The sequence below is a fragment of the Ictidomys tridecemlineatus genome, chromosome 7, assembly GCF_052094955.1.
Source record: "Ictidomys tridecemlineatus isolate mIctTri1 chromosome 7, mIctTri1.hap1, whole genome shotgun sequence".
Lineage (NCBI taxonomy): Eukaryota > Metazoa > Chordata > Mammalia > Rodentia > Sciuridae > Ictidomys > Ictidomys tridecemlineatus.
In genome coordinates, this window is record NC_135483.1 from 164,757,859 (window position 1) to 164,777,823 (window position 19,965).

The 19,965-nt window shown below is 40.9% G+C and overlaps 2 protein-coding genes and 1 pseudogene across 3 annotated transcripts in view; 2 read left to right on the forward strand and 1 right to left on the reverse strand.

The window, feature by feature from the left end:
• Kctd18 (potassium channel tetramerization domain containing 18) overlaps nt 1–7,886 on the reverse strand; it is an 83,458-nt gene extending 75,572 nt beyond the window's left edge. Inside the window, exons 1-2 of one of the 2 annotated variants that reach the window (XM_078017817.1) lie at nt 7,717–7,886; nt 6,957–7,033 (exon numbers count right to left, since the gene is read on the reverse strand). The gene's annotated coding sequence lies outside the window, so the exon portion shown is untranslated. Of the gene's footprint in view, nt 1–6,956; nt 7,210–7,716 lie in introns of those variants that run through there. The other variant, XM_078017818.1, reaches the window with a different exon arrangement.
• Nucleotides 3,633–5,157, forward strand: LOC101974447 (tubulin alpha-1A chain-like; annotated as a pseudogene).
• Nucleotides 7,427–19,965, forward strand: part of Aox1 (aldehyde oxidase 1) — a 68,702-nt gene continuing 56,163 nt past the window's right edge. The window contains 4 exon segments of the mRNA NM_001282257.1: nt 7,427–7,471; nt 14,915–14,972; nt 16,842–16,938; nt 19,794–19,902. Of these exon segments, the coding sequence (NP_001269186.1) occupies nt 7,427–7,471; nt 14,915–14,972; nt 16,842–16,938; nt 19,794–19,902 (309 nt within the window).

Consider the following 19,965-nt stretch of genomic DNA (forward strand, 5'->3'; position numbering starts at 1 on the left):
GTAAATGTGTTTACCTCTGGTTTTATTCCCCCTACATTTAAATTTCTGGTTCATGTGTATTTTTTTATATTACATAGTATGATATGTAATAGAAAAAAATACACAGTGTGAAGTATGAATGTAATTTTTACCTTTGTCCATATAACTCCCCATTAATTAAGAAGACCATGTTACTACTGACTTAAAGTGCCACTTTATATTTTATTCCCATGTGCGCTTAAATTTCTTTGATTGACTTTCTTCTGTCTTCTAGCCCTTGTATTTTTTATGACCAGTACTATACCCTCAAAATTATAAAGAATGAGAGTTTCAAAGCTTTCCTCATGGGTTTTGCACATTTCTTGATGAAATTGTACTAAGGTATTCTATCTTTTTTACCTGGATAGTATAAATGTGGCATTCTCTTTGATTCTCTCTTCTAATTGATGATTGTTTGTTAGTTAGGTTTCCATTGCTATGACAAAATACCTGGGAAAAACAAAGTAGGAAAGATGTATGGTTTCACAGGTTTCAGTCTATGGTTAGCTGTGGGGACAGGTGCATAATGTGGCAGGCCACTCCCCTTGTAAGTGTGTGAGCGGCAGGTCACTTAACCCATGGGCACAGCCCTGGGCGTGAGGCCATGTGTTGCAGTCCCTGCGCTTGCTCCATGGCCTGCTCCTCGATTGGTCACTGCAAAGGCATCAGAAATAGCATTGGTGGCTGTCTGTAAGCTGCTTAGCTACTGCCTGAGTATATGTACATGGTAACTGTGCAATAAAATCAGACCTGCTTCTTGCCTGGTCTCCAAAGGTCTTGATTAGCGACTCTGCAGTCACACTCTCTTCTACCCTGTTCCATGGACCTCCTTGCTGGATGAGAGAGAGCCCACACAGCCAGCTGTCTCCATTGCTCTGGATCTGAAGAGGCAACACATCAAGGCAGCAGGCCATGGTGGAGCAAATCTGCTTACCTCATGGCAACCAGGAAGCAGAGAGAGAAAGGTGCAGGGGACAGGATACAGTCCCCAAGGGCATAACTCTAAGGATCTACCCACTCCTTTGAACTAGATCTCACTTTCTATAATTTCCATCATTTCCCAACAGTCCATTCAGCCATGAATCTATTAATAGGTTAATCTATTGATGACATTAGAGCCTTCATGATCCAATTACTCCAGGTCTATACAGTTGGTTGGTGCTGGTTTCCTGAAAGGGACATGATAAGACTGTGAAGTGTGAAGCCAGCTGTTGTACTAAAGTCAATCACTCCTGCCAGAGTGAACCATTTCTGCATGGTGCAACCAGGAACAAAGCACATTATTCTTCCTCCTCCATACTTCCTGTTTGTTTCTAATACCCTCTTTTGGTAGAGACCAAAAAGAAGCCCAGAAAAAGAAAATAATTATTTGCAAAGACCTGGCCTTAGCAAAACAGTGGATACGTGTGGATTTGAATCTGAGACGCAATAGCTTAATAGCACAAAAGTGATCTATGAATGTTCTCCTTAAATGTGTTAATGAGATGAACTATATTCACAGATCTGATGATACTGAAACCTTGTTTTCATGAAATGAATCTCACCTTTTAATATATGCCAGTTATGGTCTCAACTCTATGCCTGACTCCATGATTTACTATATGACATTGGAACTCTGAAAGTATTGTTTCTGCTTTACTAGCTAACTTTTTTTTTAACCTCTGCCAATGGAATCACTAGAAAGAGATGGAAAAAATGGAAAGAAGGAAAAGAAATTTAATCTCCTTCCTGTGGCTTTGCTTTTCTGTCTACATCATCTCAGTAATGGCATCTAATCCAACGGCAACAGTTCCAGTCACCAGTTAGAGATACTAGCATTAGTTGGGTTTTGTCCCTCATCAGAGGCTTCAGGCCTGCCTTTATAGGAAGACTCCTTTAGTTCCCGAGGTATCAGCAACATCCTTGCTTTACCTGCTCCTTAGAGATCTCAATCCTACCCTGCTGAGCAGTGCCCTCCCTTAGAGGTCTCCTTCAAAGTTTCTAGGTTCTAATAACCCAACTTCCCTTTGTTACACTTGTTGGTTCTTATGCATTGCTAGAAAAATGAAAAATTGTATAAGCCTATAGAAAAGATTTTGATAATATCCAACAAAATTTTATATAATTGACTCTGAAATCACACCTTTTCTAAAGTATACCAAAAATCCCTTGCAAAAATGTTAAAATATCATTATGGCATGATTTGTAATTACAAACAAAAAAGAACAATCTAGTAACCATCAACTGGAGACAGTTTATTTGAAAGCCTATTGAAATGAAAATTTCCTATCAAGTTCATAACAGAAAACTGAGATAGATAACTAGCTTTGGAAAAAATATTTCGAATCTACATCCTCTGTAGGGTATACTCTAAGGTAAAAAGGAACTTTAAAGAAAACTTTCACTCACTAGTCTTATTGCTATCGTAATATTAATGTTCTTATTTTGAAATATATCTGTGAACAGGATAAACTATTAAGATTTTAGAACCAAGATTATTGACACAAGAGAATAGGGGTATGATTGTAAATCAGTCTGTTTTCTGTTACTATAACAGAATACCTGAGAATAGGTAATTTCTAAAGGAAAAAGTTTTGTTTGGGCTCATGATTCTGGAAGTCCAAGAGCATGATGCTAGCACCTACTTGGCTTATGAGAGGACCTTGAGCTGTTTCAACTCACCACAGAAAATGGAAGGGAAGTGAGTATTTGCTGAAGAGGCAAATCAGGAGGGGCTGCCTTGTGGTAACTAATTTAGTCCTGAGCAAGAATTCATGTGAGAAAGACATTAACTCATTCATGAAAGCTCTATCCTTTAAACAAAACACCTCTTACTAGGCCCTGCCTCCCAACGCTGCTGCCTCAACATCATTTTTGTAGAGACAAACTATATTCAAAGCATATCCAAGGTTTTTTTAAACCTTTGCAATTTTGAATTTTAATTAAATATATCAATGTGAACTTATACTTTTTTTTGCCCCTTTTATTACTTTTTATATTTTCTAGCACTATCCATTGAAAATGTCTATAAACAATGGCAACTCATTGGCAATGAGCACCTCTCCCAGATTGTGGTTTCTCAATATTATTACCCATTCAAAGAAACCAGGGCTCTTTCAAGTATGTCTGATTTTAAGTCTGGGACAGGATATAGAGAAGGGACATTTTGTTATGCCAGAAAGCAAGAAGATTTTCAAAAATTCATGCAATCACATCAAAAGAACAAATTATAGTTTGAAGATACGTCCATTGGCTAAAGATGGGACACACAGCATTATTAGGAATAATAACCATGATTGATTAAAACACTGGCTATGGGGAAAATCATAAATTGATATGATAAAAGGGGAAGAGAGATAAAACACTTTGGATACTACTGTAGGTTAATAGGATGCTAACTGATTCTCTGAAAATTTATAATTTAAGAAAAAGTTATATAAATTTGTCTTTCTGGTATGAATTTAATTTGTGCATTGTCAATAGTTCTAGGAAAGGATAGGGAATTCTATTCAAAAGAATCCCTGCTGATGGCAGGTTCTCTTACATCGACCGCCTAAGAGTTGTAGTATATGAAGCAACAACTTCTTCCCTCCTCTCCTCTCCGCCATTTGCTCTGCAGCCAGAAAGCAGCAATCATGTGTAAGTCCATCTCCATCCACGTTGGCCAAGCTGGTGTCCAGATTGACAATGCCTGCTGGGAGCTCTACTGCCTGGAACATGGCATCCAGCCTAATGGCCAAGTGACAAAACTACGGGGGGGGGGGGGCGGGGGAGGAGATGACTCCTTCAACACCTTCTTTAGCAAGATAGGCACTGGCGAGCATGTCCTCAGGGCAGTGTTTGTAGACCTAGAACCCACGGTCATTGATGAGTTCGCACTAGGACCTACCCTCAGCTCTTTCACCCTGAGTAGCTCATCATCGGCCAGGAAGATGCTAGCAATAACTACGCCCGAGGTCACTACACCATTGGCAAGGAGTCTATTGGCCTTATCTTGGACTGAATTCATAAGGTGGCTGAGCAGTGCGCAAGTCTTCAGGGCTTCTTGGTTTTCCACAGCTTTTATGGGGGAACTGGTTCTGGGTTCACCTGATGAAACATCTCTCTGTTGATTATGACAAGAAGTCCAAGCTGGAGTTCGCCATTTACTCAGCCTCCCAGGTTTCCACAGCTGTAGTTGAGCCCTACAGCTCCATCCTCACCACCCACACTACCCTGGAGCACTCCGTGCCTTCATGGTAGATAATGAGGCCATCTATGATATCTGTCGCAGAAACCTTGACATTGAACATCCAACCTACACTAACTTGAATAGGCTGATAGGTCAAATTGTGTCATCCATCACTGCTTCCCTCAGATTTGATGGAGACCTGAACGTTGACCCGACAGAATTACAGACCAACCTGGTGCCCTATCCCCGCATCCACTTCCTTCTGGCCACATATGCTCCTGTCATCCCAGCTGAGAAAGCCTACCATAAACAGCTTTCTGTAGCAGAGATCACCAATGCTTGCTTCGAACCAGCCAACCAGATGGTAAAATATGACTCCCACCATGGTAAATACATGGCTTGCTGCCTGTTGACGTAGTCCCCAAAGATGTCAACGCTGCCATTGCCACCATCAAGACCAAGCATACTATCCAGTTTATGGATTGATGCCCCACTGGCTTCAAAGTTGGCATTAATTACCAGCCTCCCACTGTGCGCTGTGTGCATGTTGAGTAACACCACAGCCATTGCTAAGGCCTGGGCTCGCTTAGATCTCAAGTTTGATCTCAAGCATGCCTTTGTTCACTGCTACGTGGGTGAGAGGGTGGAGAAAGGAGAGTTTTCTGAGGCTCATGAGGACATGGCTTCCCTAGAGAAAGATTATGAGGAGGTTGGTGTAGATTCTGTTGAAGGAAAGGGTGAGAAATAAGGAAAGGAATACTGAAGTTAAAATGTCACAAAGGTGCTGCTTTTACAGGGAAGCTTATTCTGATTTGAACATTGAAAAGTTTTGGTCTGATCAATTAATCTGTATGTAGCATTGTATGCTCTCATATATAATTACTGACCCATGCTTTAAAACATGAATGCTTTGTCACAGACGCAGGCTGTCCATTTCTCTGATGAGTTTTAAATAAAGTATTCCCTGTCAAAAAAAAAAAAAAAAAAAACGAAGAATTCCAGCTGATGAATACAGAAGGAATGCTAGAACTAGAAAAATTGCAACTGCCTCATAATAACAACTGGCAATATTCTACGAAGAATGTGAAACCAGTGAAATGTTGAAGAGAAAATCATTATCAAGACAGAGATATCTTATTGAACTCATTGATAAATATTAGTGTCATTAAGAATGAGATAATCAGACTTCATACACCTCCTGGTGTGCTGCAATATACCTATGAAGTATTCTTTTTTGAATATTTATTTTTTAGGTGTAGATGGACACAACACAATGCCTTTATTTTTATGTGGTGCTGAGAATCGAATCCAGGTCCTGCCTGTGCTAGGCAAGTGCTCTACCGCTCAGCCACAATCCTAGCCCCCTATGAAGTATTCTTGACATACACACACACACAAAAAAAAAAAAAAATTGAACCCAAATAAAATCAAGGCTTTGGGTCTAATATCCAGTGTATAGAAAATAACTAGTATGTATGGAAGAACAAATAACTCCAGGAAGAAGTAATCAGTTATATTTAAAATGTGGATCATTTCTATGGGATAATCAGACAGGAGAGGAAGGCCAGTATGGGGAAAGGCTGGTCCTCTAGCAAATTGTTACAGGTAGAAAAGACGAGTAAGTTCTGGTTTTCTAGGGTAAATACACTTGAGAATAATATATTGTATTGTATATCTCAAAATAGTGTGAAGAAAGGATTTTAAATGTGCTTACCATAAAGAATGATATGTTTAAAGTGATACATATGCTAATTGCCCTAATTTGACTGACACACAATGAATAAGTAAATCAAAACATCACATTGGATGTATGAACAATTATTATAGGTCAATCAAAATATACTATGAAAAAGGGGAGGAGAGAGGAGATTGTGTTAGATTAAGAGACCACAAGCAATTACATTGAGTATCTTTTGCTTGATTCAAAGAAATCAAGTGTAAAAATACTTTCTTTAGACATGGAGAATGGTATCATGCCTAAATAAGAAAACTTTTGTGTGTGTGTGTGTTTAATGTATCCTGAAGTATTTCACAGTAAAAAGATGTGTTTGGGATTGGTTTTAAAAATTGCAGAAAGAAATGAAGTGTTGACCATTGCTACAGCTTAGCCAGAGGGAGGGAGATGCTACTTATACACTTCTCTTCGACATAGAGATTTAAAAATTTTTCACAATAAATTTTTTTTGTGTTTAGATAAATAAAACCATATAGGAAAATGTTCTAAGTATGTTAAGTAAAAAGAAGTCTGGGAAGTAATGAGTTTGATCCTATTTGAGTTTTAATAAGTTTTAATGTGGATTTTAAAAATGCAAAACAGAGCCAAAAAGTTAACATTGGTAAATTCTCAGCATTCGTTTTTGGATGATTTTTAATGTTTGTACTTTTCAATTCCAAGTCGTTGAATTTTTCCAATATGTCTTACATCTGTTGTCATTTGTCAGGTAAATTTTATGATTAATTACTGGATAACTTGTCAATTATGATAAAACTTTTTCTTAAAAGTTCATATCAAAGTAGCTCTTGGCTTAAAAATCATAAATTTGTATAATTATTTGTAAAGCCAGAAGGTAAAGTTGTAAAAACCATCCGTAGTTGCCAGGCGTGGTGACGCACTCCTGCAATCCCAGTGACTCCAGAGCCTGAGATAGAAGGATCCCAAGTTCAAGGCCAGCCTCAGCAATTTAGTGAGGCCCTAAGCAACTTAAAATTTTGCGATTCCAAGGGCTGGTAAGTGCCCCGGTGTTCAATCCAGGTACCTGAAATAAACAAAAACAAAACAAAAACCCACCTCGTGGCTTTCCTGCAGATCTGAATAATCAATGCGAGATTGTTGACCATTAAGAGTACCAGACGGCAGCAGGCGAACTGGGAGGGGAGAACTTCAAATCAGTGGGAAAGCACCTAAAATATCACCCTAAAACGACCAAGGCGATGTCGCTGGACCCACGGTGGCTGCCGAGGGAGCAACGCAGACGCCTAGCACCACCCCCAGGGCCCGAAAGGGTCAGTCCCCTCTGGGCCAAAGGCCTCCGCCCACACAGCGCCGGTGACGCCCACAGACGTGCCAACCCGAGTGGCTTCCCAGCTAAAGCTCTGCGCCCGGGCCTCAGCAGCACTGCCCCGGTCCGGAGGGCTGGTGGACCTTCGGCTCCGTTAAAACCCGTCTGGCTTGGCGGTCTGTACCACCCCGTCCAGCTGCCGCGCCTCCGGGGTCCGCTGTCCTCTGCAAACCCGGACTGGGACCGCACGGCTGCCACCATGGACCCGGCCCCCGAGCTGCTCTTCTACGTGAACGGCCGCAAGGTGAGCGCGCCCGCGGGGCTGCAGTGGCTCCTGCCACAAGTTCCTGGTCCCTTAGGGCACGAGGCGCGGGCGGGGCATTCTGGTCCCCACCTCCACATGGGGACAGAAAAAGGAAGCCTTTCAGGGACTGCCCTGTCTTTTGGCCTCTACTCCCTGGATGTGCCAGTTCCCTCTATTTTCAAGGCTCACAATCTGATTACTAACCCCATTCCCTCCTCAAAGAAGGAGAAAAGAGTTTCTCTTACCCATCAAGGCCAACACTTCCAAATCTTCTGCTCCTGGAAAACTCAGCTGATAGAAGGAATGTCTTCCAATAGATTGAGAACAATCTAAGTAGATGGAGAAGACTTAATTCTCAGTGTGTCTGAGCAGAAAGCATTTCAAGTCAGACCACAGGGATGAACTAATTCAAAGCCATCCCCATCTTATCTCAGATGAAGAAATTATGACCTTCCGGAGTCACAGCAAGTTCCTGGCAGAGTTTAGCAAAGCCAGATTCTGGAGACTACCAATGTCCTCATAGGGCCCTCTGCCCTGAGGCTCTGTCGGTTTGTTCTGACTCTGGGACTGATCCAGGCAGGGTTTGAGTCATTCAGGTATAACAGAGCCCTGTGAGCATCCTTTGAAACATTCCTTGGACTTGGCATTGACTACTTGCTCTGAATGTTTTCTCAGCACAGTCTGACACACTTTGAAGGGGGAAACCAAGGCAGGAAGGTTGAGGGGTTTGTATTTGTGGCTGGCTTTATATTATATATTTTTTAAAGAGGATCCCCCAAATTACACATGTTTTAAGCCCCATAAAAACTTCTGCCCCTGTTGCCTAGGTTCCATAGCAGATGAAATAAGCTGTTTTTTCCTAAACTGTAATGAGGGGCCTTTAGGATCCCTCACATGACTAATATGAGAGAGTTAGGATGATGGGGTAGATTGACAGCATGTCATTTTTTCCCCTTTTTTATGACAAAATGGTAGAGTAGACACAATCCTGTTGGTGGTAGTGATGGTATTTACTCAAACAAGGATTCAATTCCAGCTCTCTCATTGATCCAACCAGGACTTTCAGAGGCTCAGCCCCTCTCCTAAAAGGGGACAATACACTTTATGAAGAGTGACTATTTAATCTGCTTTATTTTTAAGGGCCTACATTATGCCAGCCCATGCTCACATTTGTGGGAAACAGCAAGTCCACTGGAAACAACAAAGTTCCTATAAGCATGGAGTTTACGCTGCCTGGGGGAAACAGACCACAGCAAATAAATAAATAGAAATGTAGGATGTTAGGCATTGATGGGTGTTGGTATGAAAACAGAGCAAAGGGAGGGTATGGAGATGGGCAGAAGCTGATACTTGAGATGAGATGGACATTTTGGCCTCTCAGGGTGACATTTGAGCAGCAACTGGGAGGAAATAGGAGTAAGGCAAGCAAACACCAGGGAATGAGTATTTCAGGCAGAGCGCATTGCAGGTAAAAGATCTGGGATCAGGAGGACTTCTGTGTGTTTATGGGGTAGGTCAGTAGAGCTGGAGGCAGGGCCAAAGGTCAGATTAGAAGAGGAGTGTTAGGTGATAAAGGTTTTAGTTAGTGATTTCACCAATCTAAAAAAAAGACATACGGTAGTGAGGCAGCACAATTCACAATAGCTAACTGTTGGAATCGACCCAGATGTCTGTCAATAGATGAAAAGATTAAGAAATTATGGTGTATGTATATGATGGAGTTCTACTCATCCAAAGAAGAGAATGAAATGATGGCATTTGCTAGCAAATGGATGGAAATGGAGAAAATCATGCTAAGTGAAATCAGCCAAACTCAGAAACTCGAAGTTTGAATATTTTCTCTCTTATGCAGAAGCTAGAGTGAAGTAAAGGAAAGGGAAAGGAAAGGATAAGATTACATAAAGAGGGCTGGGGATGTGGCTCAAGTGGTAGTGCACTCGCCTGGCATGCGTGCAGCCCGGGTTCGATCCTCAGTATCACATACAAACAAAGATGTTGTGTCCGCTGAGAACTAAAAAATAAAAATATTAAAATTCTCTCTCTCTCTCTCTCTTACTCTCTCTTAAAAAAAAATTACATAAAGAACCAATCAAATACAAATTAATAGCCGAGCCACAGGAACTCTAGTAGAAGAAGGAGGGGGATCACAAACTGAAATTGAATTCCAGGCATGTATGAATTTGTTGGGGTGAACCCAAATGCTCTGTGTAACTATAAAGCTCTAATAATTAAAAAAAGTTTTTATTAAGTGAAGCAATAGGCATTTTGAATCTAACATCTTCTTCCCCTTTTTTCCTCCCTTTCTTCCAAAGAAATAGTATTGGGATTTTTAACATCATGACAAATACAAGTTCGTGCTCCATTGATTTTTAAGGAGAATAAACTTGTTCTTATCATTGGGCCCACCCTATCTATAGGCCAATCTAATGTCCTGAGATAATTTGTAAAATACACTCTGGAGATATTAGTTCAGTTTTTGCAGTTACCTCATTTAAAAGAAAAATCACATTAGCCTTTTTCTACCCTTTCTCTCCCTTCCAAATTCTGTTAGGTGTTCCAACGTTGACAAGCAAGCCTAATTACTAGATGGATAGAATTAGAAAAAACTTTCTGATTCCAAGAGTGAGAGATTGTGGAGAATGGTGTGAGAGGAACTACCCAAAAGAAAGAGGTATCTTAAAGTGAAACAAGACCTCTGGGATTAAAACATTGCCTTTGAAAAGGAATCTTGGAAGCTAATTAAGAGTCTTTAGGTGATGTGGTTGGTCTCTGGTCTGTGATTTTTGCAAAATCTTCCCATGTCACCAAAAGTTGTCATCAGGCAGGAGCTAAAGCCATCTGGAAAACAAAGCCAGCTCACATTGCCTAGAGACCTAATTATGGAGAAATTTATGAAACCATCTTCACTTTTCCAGGGGACCCCAGAAGAACAGTGACCCATTGAACATGAGTTTAAGGGAGGAAAAGCCCATGGATTAAGTATACTGTAGATACCATTTTCTAATCTCAACCAAGAAACTGAAGCACTTTGTTCCACCAGGGAGTGAAGCCTAGAGACCCAAGGTGTAGGCTTTGGAACTAACAAGGCATCAATAAGTTTGAATTCTGCAACTGTGTAGCTACTCCACCACTAGGCAGCTCTGGGGCCTCAGGCAAGGTGTTTCATATCTCTGAGTCTCAGCCTTCCCTTCTGCAAAATGAAACTAATAACCATACCTTTTCTTGTGGAACTGGGATGAAAATTAATTCCATGGTTAGCAAGGCGCGAACTATTGTTAATACCTGAGCTAGAAAGCAATCGGCTTCCTTAGTAGAGCCAGCATCTGCTCAGAGGAGCCAGGAAGACAGACAAGTGGTCATAAGCACGGTTTGCTCATTACTTGTTTAGCGTTAGCGCAGAAATCTGGAAAGTTGCTTTCTGTTGGTTAGTGTCCTTGATTTACCGGGAAGAGAAAAGAAATTTCTGGGACGCTGGGATGGCTGCAGTGCTTCGGAGAAAAGTGGAAGGGGTGGATGCAGATGAGGCAGCAGGATGCAGCAAGTGAGGCTGATTTTAAAACAGCCCGAGTGTCCTCACTGCCTGTGCCTCACGTCTTCTTCTCTGCTGTGGATTCTTGTCCTTCTCTACTGTGTCCTACAATGTTCACCTCCGTCTCCCCTCATCCTCTATCTCTCAGGCCTTGTCCTTCTGCATGTACTTCCTTCCCTTCCTTATTTTCTGTTCTTTCCCCCTTTTTCTCTTTCTTCCTTCGGCCTCTATCTTAGATCTGGCTGAGCCTTGTACAGTGTGAACTTGGACTCTCTTGAAAGAACTAGCAGAAGTACAGAGGGACAGATTTCACCCTTGCAACATCCAAAGTTATGCTGGGATAGATACATTCTGTGACTGTGGCTTCACTTCTGTCTGAGTGAAGCCAGGCCCTTCTAGAATTAACTTTCTAGTCCAGAGTCCCTGAGAATAACTCTGCTCTTCACCCTGCCCCACCCCTGGCCACCGTGGTAGTTCTGACCTCCCTGTTTCACTCTAAGAGCTTACAGGAAGGATACTTGCTGGCTTTGTAATCTCCTCAAACACTTACTAGAATAAATATTCCAAACCAGCAAGGCTGCTTCTGTTAATTTTTTCCTAAAATATGTCAATGTCCTCAAGCCTAATATGCTTTACTCTCCAGGCTAACCAGATCCTTTCTCTCCATGAAAACTGGGCTTCTGCACATTCACCATCATATATATAAATTAGGATTAGTTTCAGATTCAGTGGTATAAGCTTAAAAGTAACAGTAGTTGGGCTGGGGATGTGGCTCAGTGGTAGAGCGCTCGCCTGGCATGCATGAGGCACTGGGTTCCATCCTCAGCACCACATAAATATAAAATAAAGATATTGTGTCCATCTATAACGAAAAAAAAAATAAGTAACAGTAGTTCAAATAAGATAGAAGTCATTTTCCTTTTTTGAAGAATGTATATATGGGGATAGAAGTTGTGAGGGTGTTCCAGAAGGTTCATCGTGTTATCTGGGACCCACGTTTCTATTTCCCACTGATCTATGAAAGCCACTTGAGTTCCAGCCATTTCATCCCTATTCCAGGAAGATAGAAGGAAAAAAAGGAGAAAGCACCCTGGGATTGTAAACAGTCTTTGCCATTAATAACTTCTTTTGTTTCTTTTTATCCTTTCTTTTCTTCTGTTCTGTGTAAAACATCATCCCTCCCTCCTTGGAGTTCTCATAGCAAATTGGACACATCATATGACATTTATTTATTTAATTAATTAACATTAATTATGTCCCTATGATATATTTCCAGCACGGAGCTCAGTGTTTGAAGCAAAAAAAAGAATAACATAAGGTAGTTTTCCCAAGATCAAAAGAGGCTGTACAAGCACAGATAATTATGATGCAGGGTAAACCGTGCAATAAGAGGTGAGGTCGTTGACCAGGAGCTCACAGAGGAGGATGCTTCCTTGCCATATGGAGTGGGGAAGGTATATTAGGTAGCAGCACTCTCCACAGAGAATTTTGAGCAGGACATTGAATGGCATGCAAAATTCTGCCAAGTAGAGGGGAGAGAGAGAGAGGACTTTCAGGACAGAAGGAAACCTGTATGTAATTTAAATGAAAATTAAAAGTATATAACTTCTGGGTCCAGCCAGTTCTTGTATCTGATTCAAAATACATGGGTCAGTTGGCATGAAATGATGGGCAGTTTGTCAGAGATACATTGCCAAGGAGTTTAAATTTCTTCTAGGACTGTGGGAACCCTTGAGTATAAATTCACTAAGACCCATTCAGCTTGCTCATTAAAGATGTGTATTTTTGGTTTTCTCTCCCAGAAATTCTCTCTCCAGAGGGGCTTTATTTTAACAAGCACCTGGATGATTCAGTAAGTCCCAGAATGGCAGTCTGGCAGCCAGGAGTTATGCTGAATTTAAGCAGATACATGAAATGATAGGACTTGGGTTTTAGAGTGATCACTCTGGTAGTGGGGTACAGGGAGGCATTGCAGGTGCCAAAGTGGATGTGGGAAGACACATTAGGCAGTGATTAATTGTTCAGGCTCAAGGTGGTAAGAGCTCATGCCAGGTGGTGGCAATAGAAGTGAAGGGTGTTTAGAGAATCATCTTGGAGGTGTGAACTAGGTAACACTGATCGCAGTGGGCTGAAAGGAAGAAAAATTGAAAATGGCTCAGGTTTCTAAGCTTAGATGACCCAGCAGATAATGAGGCCACAAAATAGATTGAGGAGGAGGAAAAAAGAAGTTGGGGAAATAAAGCAAAGAGTTCCACTGAGGGCCAGTTATCTGGAGGATGCCTGGAGCATACCTCCCATTTTTCTTGTAGAATGTGTACATGTGCGTGCGTGATACACACATCTCTCTTTCTGTATTGCAGAGTCCCCTAGGGTACAGACTGTGGCAATTGGCATAACCCTCACTTTTGTCTGCCCTATGGCTGTCAGAATTGAGAGAGTGAGGAGGCAGCCCGAGATCCTTCTTGTTCCTCCTTACCTTCCTCCCTGAAGGGCAAACTACTCAACATTACAACATTATGAAAGATGATTTTGGCTTCTGAATCTGAGAAGCAAAATATACTTTTATCTGTTCTGTTAATCTAAAAGAAATCTCAAACCTTTAATGCAAAATGAGATAACATGGTCACTTTGAAAAACATGACCGATGGTGACATCTTAGTCATGCCACTCCTGGGTATGGCTGTCCCATGCTGTGCTGCAGCTCACACACACACCTGCTCAGGTGTGCCCTGCCACACAGCTTGACATCACTGACCTAGCCATCATATCTTCTCCTTGGCTTCTTTGATTTGGGGCCATGGTTGGTTGTGGTCTCTTTGTGGAAGCTAATTATTTGGTAAACAAACAAGTCTTTTAGTTAACTTTATTGATTTCTCAGAGACTCATCTGTTCCATCAGCTCCTCTCAGCTGCTTCAGAGTTTCTAGGAGAATCTGGACAGAAGTCCCTGCTGTTCCTGTTAGTAGAAACAACCACTACCTTAGAGAACAGTGATAATTCAGGACTAAGGACAGTGGCAGGGTGGGGACTGGAGGCTGGGGCAAGATTTAAACTCTACACTTGAGAGGCAAATTCATGTGTCACAGGTTCCTTAAACCTGAAATCAACTTGAAAACGTGTTAGTGTGCATTTTCCCACATCGATGTTCATAGCAGCACAATTCATAATAGCTAGACTGTGGAACCAACCCAGATGCCCTTCAATAGATGAATGGATAAAAAAATGTGGCATTTATACACCATGGAGTATTCCGCAGCACTAAAAAATGACAAAATCATGGAATTTGCAGGGAAATGGATGGCACTAGAGCAGATTATGCTAAGTGAAGCTAGCCAATCCCTAAAAAATAAATACCAAATGTCTTCTTTGATATAATGAGAGCAACTAAGAACAGAGCAGGGAAGAAGAGCAGGAGGAAAAGATTAACATTAAACAGAGACATGAGGTGGGAGGGAAAGGGAGAGAAAAGGGAAATTGCATGGAAATGGAAGGAGACCCTCATTGTTATACCAAATTATATATAAGAGGTTGTGAGGGGAACGGGAAAATAAACAAGGTGAGAAATGAATTACAGTAGATGGGGTAGAGAGAGAAGATGGGAGGGGAGGGGAGGGGGGATAGTAGAGGATAGGAAAGGTAGTAGAATACAACAGTTACTAATATGGCATTATGTAAAAATGTGGATGTGTAACCTATGTGATTCTGCAATCTGTATTTGGGGTAAAAATGGGAGTTCACAACTCACTTGAATCTAATGTATGAAATATGATACATCAAGAGCTTTGTAATGTTTTGAGCAACCAATAAAAAAAAGAAAATGAAAAAAAACGTGCATTTTCCTCAAGTTTGCATGAGCCTACCAAAGTAGCTCTCTCAATTTTGCGTGTATAACTCTTGATTTTCTCTATTGTATAGGTCATAGAAAAAAACGTCAATCCAGAAACAATGCTGTTACCATATCTGAGGAAGAATCGTATCCTTTTCTTTGCTTCAAATGTGTGTGTGTGTGTGTGTGTGTGTGTGTGCAAGCACGTGCATGCTTGTATATGTTTAGCTGCAGTGTTCTCATCAGATGATATTTCAAATGTTTTTAGAACTACACCGAGACACATGCCCTACTATCATGTTCATCTTTGAGGAAGTCCTACATCTTAGTTTTATAGTCAGTGCACAATTGTGGCCGTCAAGAGAACCAAGTTCTTTTCTGATCTCTATTTTAGCACTAAGTAGATGGCTTAAACAGTGAAACGAGCAATGGGAATTAAAGCAGTTGATATTAAAAGGGATTAATTAAGCATCCTTTGTATCCTTGAGGGACACAAGATTTCACTCTGTCTGTAATGATTAATCAGCATTTCCATTACAAAATAAAGCACAGGAATCTCATGAAATGAAAGTAAAATAAAATTGGAGAAATTCAACCTGAAATCTCAGACACGTGAGCATGTTCCTAAAGCCATCCAAGATCTTCAAACATAACAACAATGAATGCTGACTTCCTAGTCAACCACAGTGCCTATGTGTACTATTTGAAGTCTGGCTCACTGTGAGTGACAGAAAACCCAAATAGTAGTAGACAGGATGGAAGACAGAAGTGTATTTGTTTCTCATTGTGTTTGTTCAGGATCTCCAGGAAGCCGACACCAGAAATAAAGCTACATATGTGAGGGTTAAATGCCTGTGTGACAGGAGGTAAGGAGTGACTCAGAGAGGGCTCGGGGAGCCTCTGTAAAGTGCAGTTTTTCCTTCCCAAGGAAGGAAGTCCTTCCCCCCACCCCTTGAGGGAAGTTTGAGTGGAAGGGCTCTGGGCTTCTGGTCAGTACAAGGCATGGACATCAAAGCATTGGGGATGGTTGACATGGACTCCACGTCTTTCCACAACACAGAGTCGCTTGTGGAGATCAGCCCCGGGGAGGTTTGGATCTCATGAAGGTGGTGGCGATCACTTCCTGAGTACAGCAGCCGGATGGCTTAGTCAGTCACCACCCCTGTTGAAGAAAGTCTGCTCCCGGGACTGTCATGCTCCCCTTGAAGAAATGAAAGATAGGTTGATCAGAATTAAGAAGCAGTGCCAAAAAGTTATCAGGGAAGGCTTATGTCTGCTCCACCCTCCTCAGCATGAAGCTTTTACCTCGTAGAGGTGACTAATTGAGATCCAGTTGTTACAACTGAATTCCAGCAGAGAGAAAGGAGGAATGGACAAAGAAGGGGGCACCCCTCTTTTGAGTACACTTCTCTTGTGGATGTCATACATAGTACTTATATTTACTTCCCATTGACTAGCATTGTTAATGACCCCATGTAGTGACAGAGGAGGCTGGAAAAAATGTATACTTTGATTCTGGACAGCCATACATGTGTCTAAAGTTTGAGGTTTCAACTATTGAGTAATAATGAGGGAACAAATACAGAGTAACAAGTAGCAGTTTCTGCCCCTGAAAGGCAGATAAACATGGCTAATATGACACAAATAGTCCATAAGTCATTCATAATTTAACATTTACTTTGTATGTCATTACAGACTCAAATAAAGATGAGAACAAATGTGAAGTGTCCTTATACCTTAATATGCTCAAAGTTGTACATGTATAGACTCTTTCCGTTGTAGTTTGGCCCTGTTTTTGGCAACATGAGGTCCAGTTTATTTCAAAGACGTGCTATAAAGACACACAAGGAAATCAAGAATTTACGAGACTAAAACAGTAGCTAAATACACCACTTGACAAATGTGTTGAACTTAGAAATATGTTAAGAGTCTGTGAAGGTGCTGTTTGACAAGGTCAAGGCTATTCTAGAAAAAGAATCATGGAAAACACATTGTTCTTAACCATGCTTCTTGCAGTGCGACTCACAGGGACTAAGTATGGCTGTGGCGGGGGAGGCTGCGGTGCCTGCACAGTGATGATCTCACAGTATGACCCCATCACCAAGAGGATAAGGTGCCTTGCAGCAAAGTGCAGATATGGTTCAATTTTTACAATTTTGTTTAATGTCTTCATTTGGTAAATATGTATCAAGCACCTACTATGTTTGTATCACAATTATTTTCAGGCTAGACTCACTCTGCTGTTTGGGCAGGAAAGGCCAGGTAGAAATGGTAGAGGAGAATAACTCTTACAGCCTGTTAATTCATCTCCTTGCTCCCACGCAGTGCATTCTCTCTCCATCAGCGGAGAGATCCTATCCTGCTTCTGCTTAAAGCACACCAACAGCTTCCCATTATGTTTAACATCTCTGTGTTTGGTGTGTGTCCTTCAAGGTCACCAAGTTTCTAGGCTCTATAGGTTGATGTCTTCCATCAGCTTTAGAAACTTCTCAAGGCATTATCTCTTCAAATTTTTACCTTTGCTATTTTTCTTCCCCCTCTTCTGCAACTCCCATTATACACGTTAAGACATTTTATGTTATTCCACAGAGCTTGGATGTGGGCTAAGGGTCTAGCACTGGTTTGATTTCAGATACGCCTGTGCACCATAGCCAAGCCACCTGCTTTCTGAACTCTGAGAGATTTCACCCTGCTTTTCAGCCTGGTTTGCCAACTTTTTAGGCCACTGGGAGTTCTCTTTGCTCTCCTTTCTTCCTTTCCATGCTCTGGGGGCTCTCTTGCATCCATAGTGTTTTGTTTTTAGCCTCTAAAGTATAGCAACAATCCTACACTCCCTGAAGGTGGAGTGCCTAAAGTTTTTTCTTCCTCCACAGTCTTCTTTCTTTGCCTGGAGAGTTTCTTTCAGCTCTCCTTCCCCACCTCCATTTTTTGGTCTCTACCTCCAGCAGAGGATAATGCAGTCTAGCTTTGTATTTTAATCTGTTAATATCCACCTACAAGTGACCATTGATAGCTTATTAAAAATCAGTCTGGTTTGAACTTTAGATAGGGAAAAGGAGAAGGAGGGGAAGAGAAGGGGGCCTATGGGTAGGAAAGATGGTGGCATGAGACGGACATCATTAACCTAAGTACATATATGAAAACATGAATAGTGTGACTCTACTTTGTGTACAACCAGAGACATGAAAAATTGTGCTGTATTTGGATAATATGAATTGAATTGCATTCTGCTGTCATATAGAACTAATTAGAATTTTAGGAAAAGATCCTGTTGAAGATCTTTTGTATGTGAAAAGAAAAAAAGTCAGTCTGGTTTCTCCTCCTTCCTGTCTAAGGCAGATTCCACCTCCTCCTCCTTCTTCTTCCATTTCAGGAAGAGAACAACTGTACCTTAGGGATGACAGCAGCTGTGTCTTCTGTCTTACAAGAGTTTGTCACATAAGAGATTTTATTTAGGTTTCTTATGTACTCAGTATGGGGTGAGGTTTTTTTTTAAAAATATGTTTTTGTAGCTTGTTTTGGCTTTAGAACAAGAATGATGGTCTCTTAAAACTTTCTACATCTGAACTGCAAACTCAGCTGCCTTAAAGCCAATACTCAAACATCTCTCTTTCACTATGTGCCCCCTTCACCTTCACAACTTTCTCTATTCACTTAGCCTGCACTAATTTATTCACAGCACTTCTCATCATCTCAATTGCACAAAGTGTATTGTGTATTGTCTATGTACATGTTCTTCCCCTTCCTTCAACCAGAATATGCATTCTGCAGCTATTTTCTCTATTTTGTGAATGAATCTTAGCACCCAGAAATCTGCCTGGCACATAGTAAGCACTCAATGAATATTTATATTTACTTATCAATAAATAATTTCCTTCCAGTCTTTCTTTTGTGTTTATCATGTGGAAGCATACTGCACATAGTGTTTAAATACCTATATATTTTGCCTAATTTTTCATGGATATGTTTTAGTAAATAAAATGTCAATGGCTATGTATGTTCTATCATTTTGGTGGACTAAAACTCATCCCCAAATAGGAATAACTTAGACTGTATTAATTTTCATTAATATCAGCTATGCATCAATGAAACTTCTTATATTTGTGTCAGTGATTATTTCTTTATAAAACATCTATAGAGGTGGGATTGCAGAGTAAAGAGTATGCATATTTTAAAGCTTTTAAAAATGTTTTCCAATGAAGTGTCTTCCAGAAGAACTTTGGGAGAGCTTCATTTACATTCTTGTAAATAGTATATAAATCCCATTTTCCAAATCTTTGCTGATAATAGATTCTATAATTTTTAAAAACATTTATCATTTTCTTTGATAATACAGTATTTCTCATTGCTTAATTTGAGTCCCTCGTGATCATTTTTGAGGTTCACTTCAAGTGTTTGAGGAACACTTCAAGTGTTCATGGCCACCTGTAGTTCTGTTTGGTGAATAAGAACATTGTAGGAGTCATTTTGAACTGGACATTTTCTAGCAGTATTTTTTTTTTTGCTTTTGTGGGATTAAGTGTTCTGTATCTCACACTCGATCTATCTGAAGAATGACCTCAAAGTTCACTTTATTGACCAATAACCTTAGCCCAGCATCTGCCTGGAAGGTGGAACAAGGCCTTGGGTGGATAGGTAGTTACATGTAACTAGAGAATGTCAGCCCCTCATTCAAGAAGAAAAACAACTAAGGTTAGCTGAAGCTATTCTGGAATTAGAGTTAGGAGGCAGAATTTAAACCGTGCTGTCCACATTCCCACTGTAACCTTGAGTAAATCACTCAGAACCTCAGATTATACTTCTGTAAAATGAGTGTGAGCTAAGGACCAATTGCAGATTCTCAGCCTGGGGAAGTCATACAAAACCTGCGCTGTAGAAAATGAGGACTTGGTACCGTGAGGACCCAGTCCTCTTTCCCACTAGACATGATGCTATTTATACTCTGTTCTTCTTTTTTGCATCCTGAAGACACTACCCTGCCAACGCCTGCCTGACCCCCATCTGTTCTTTGTACGGTGCCGCCATCACCACAGTTGAAGGCATAGGAAGCACCAAGACGAGAATTCATCCTGTTCAGGTGTGGATGTGCCTCTTTCTCACAGGGTCTCTATGCTTGGAAAACCACGAATGACATTGTGAG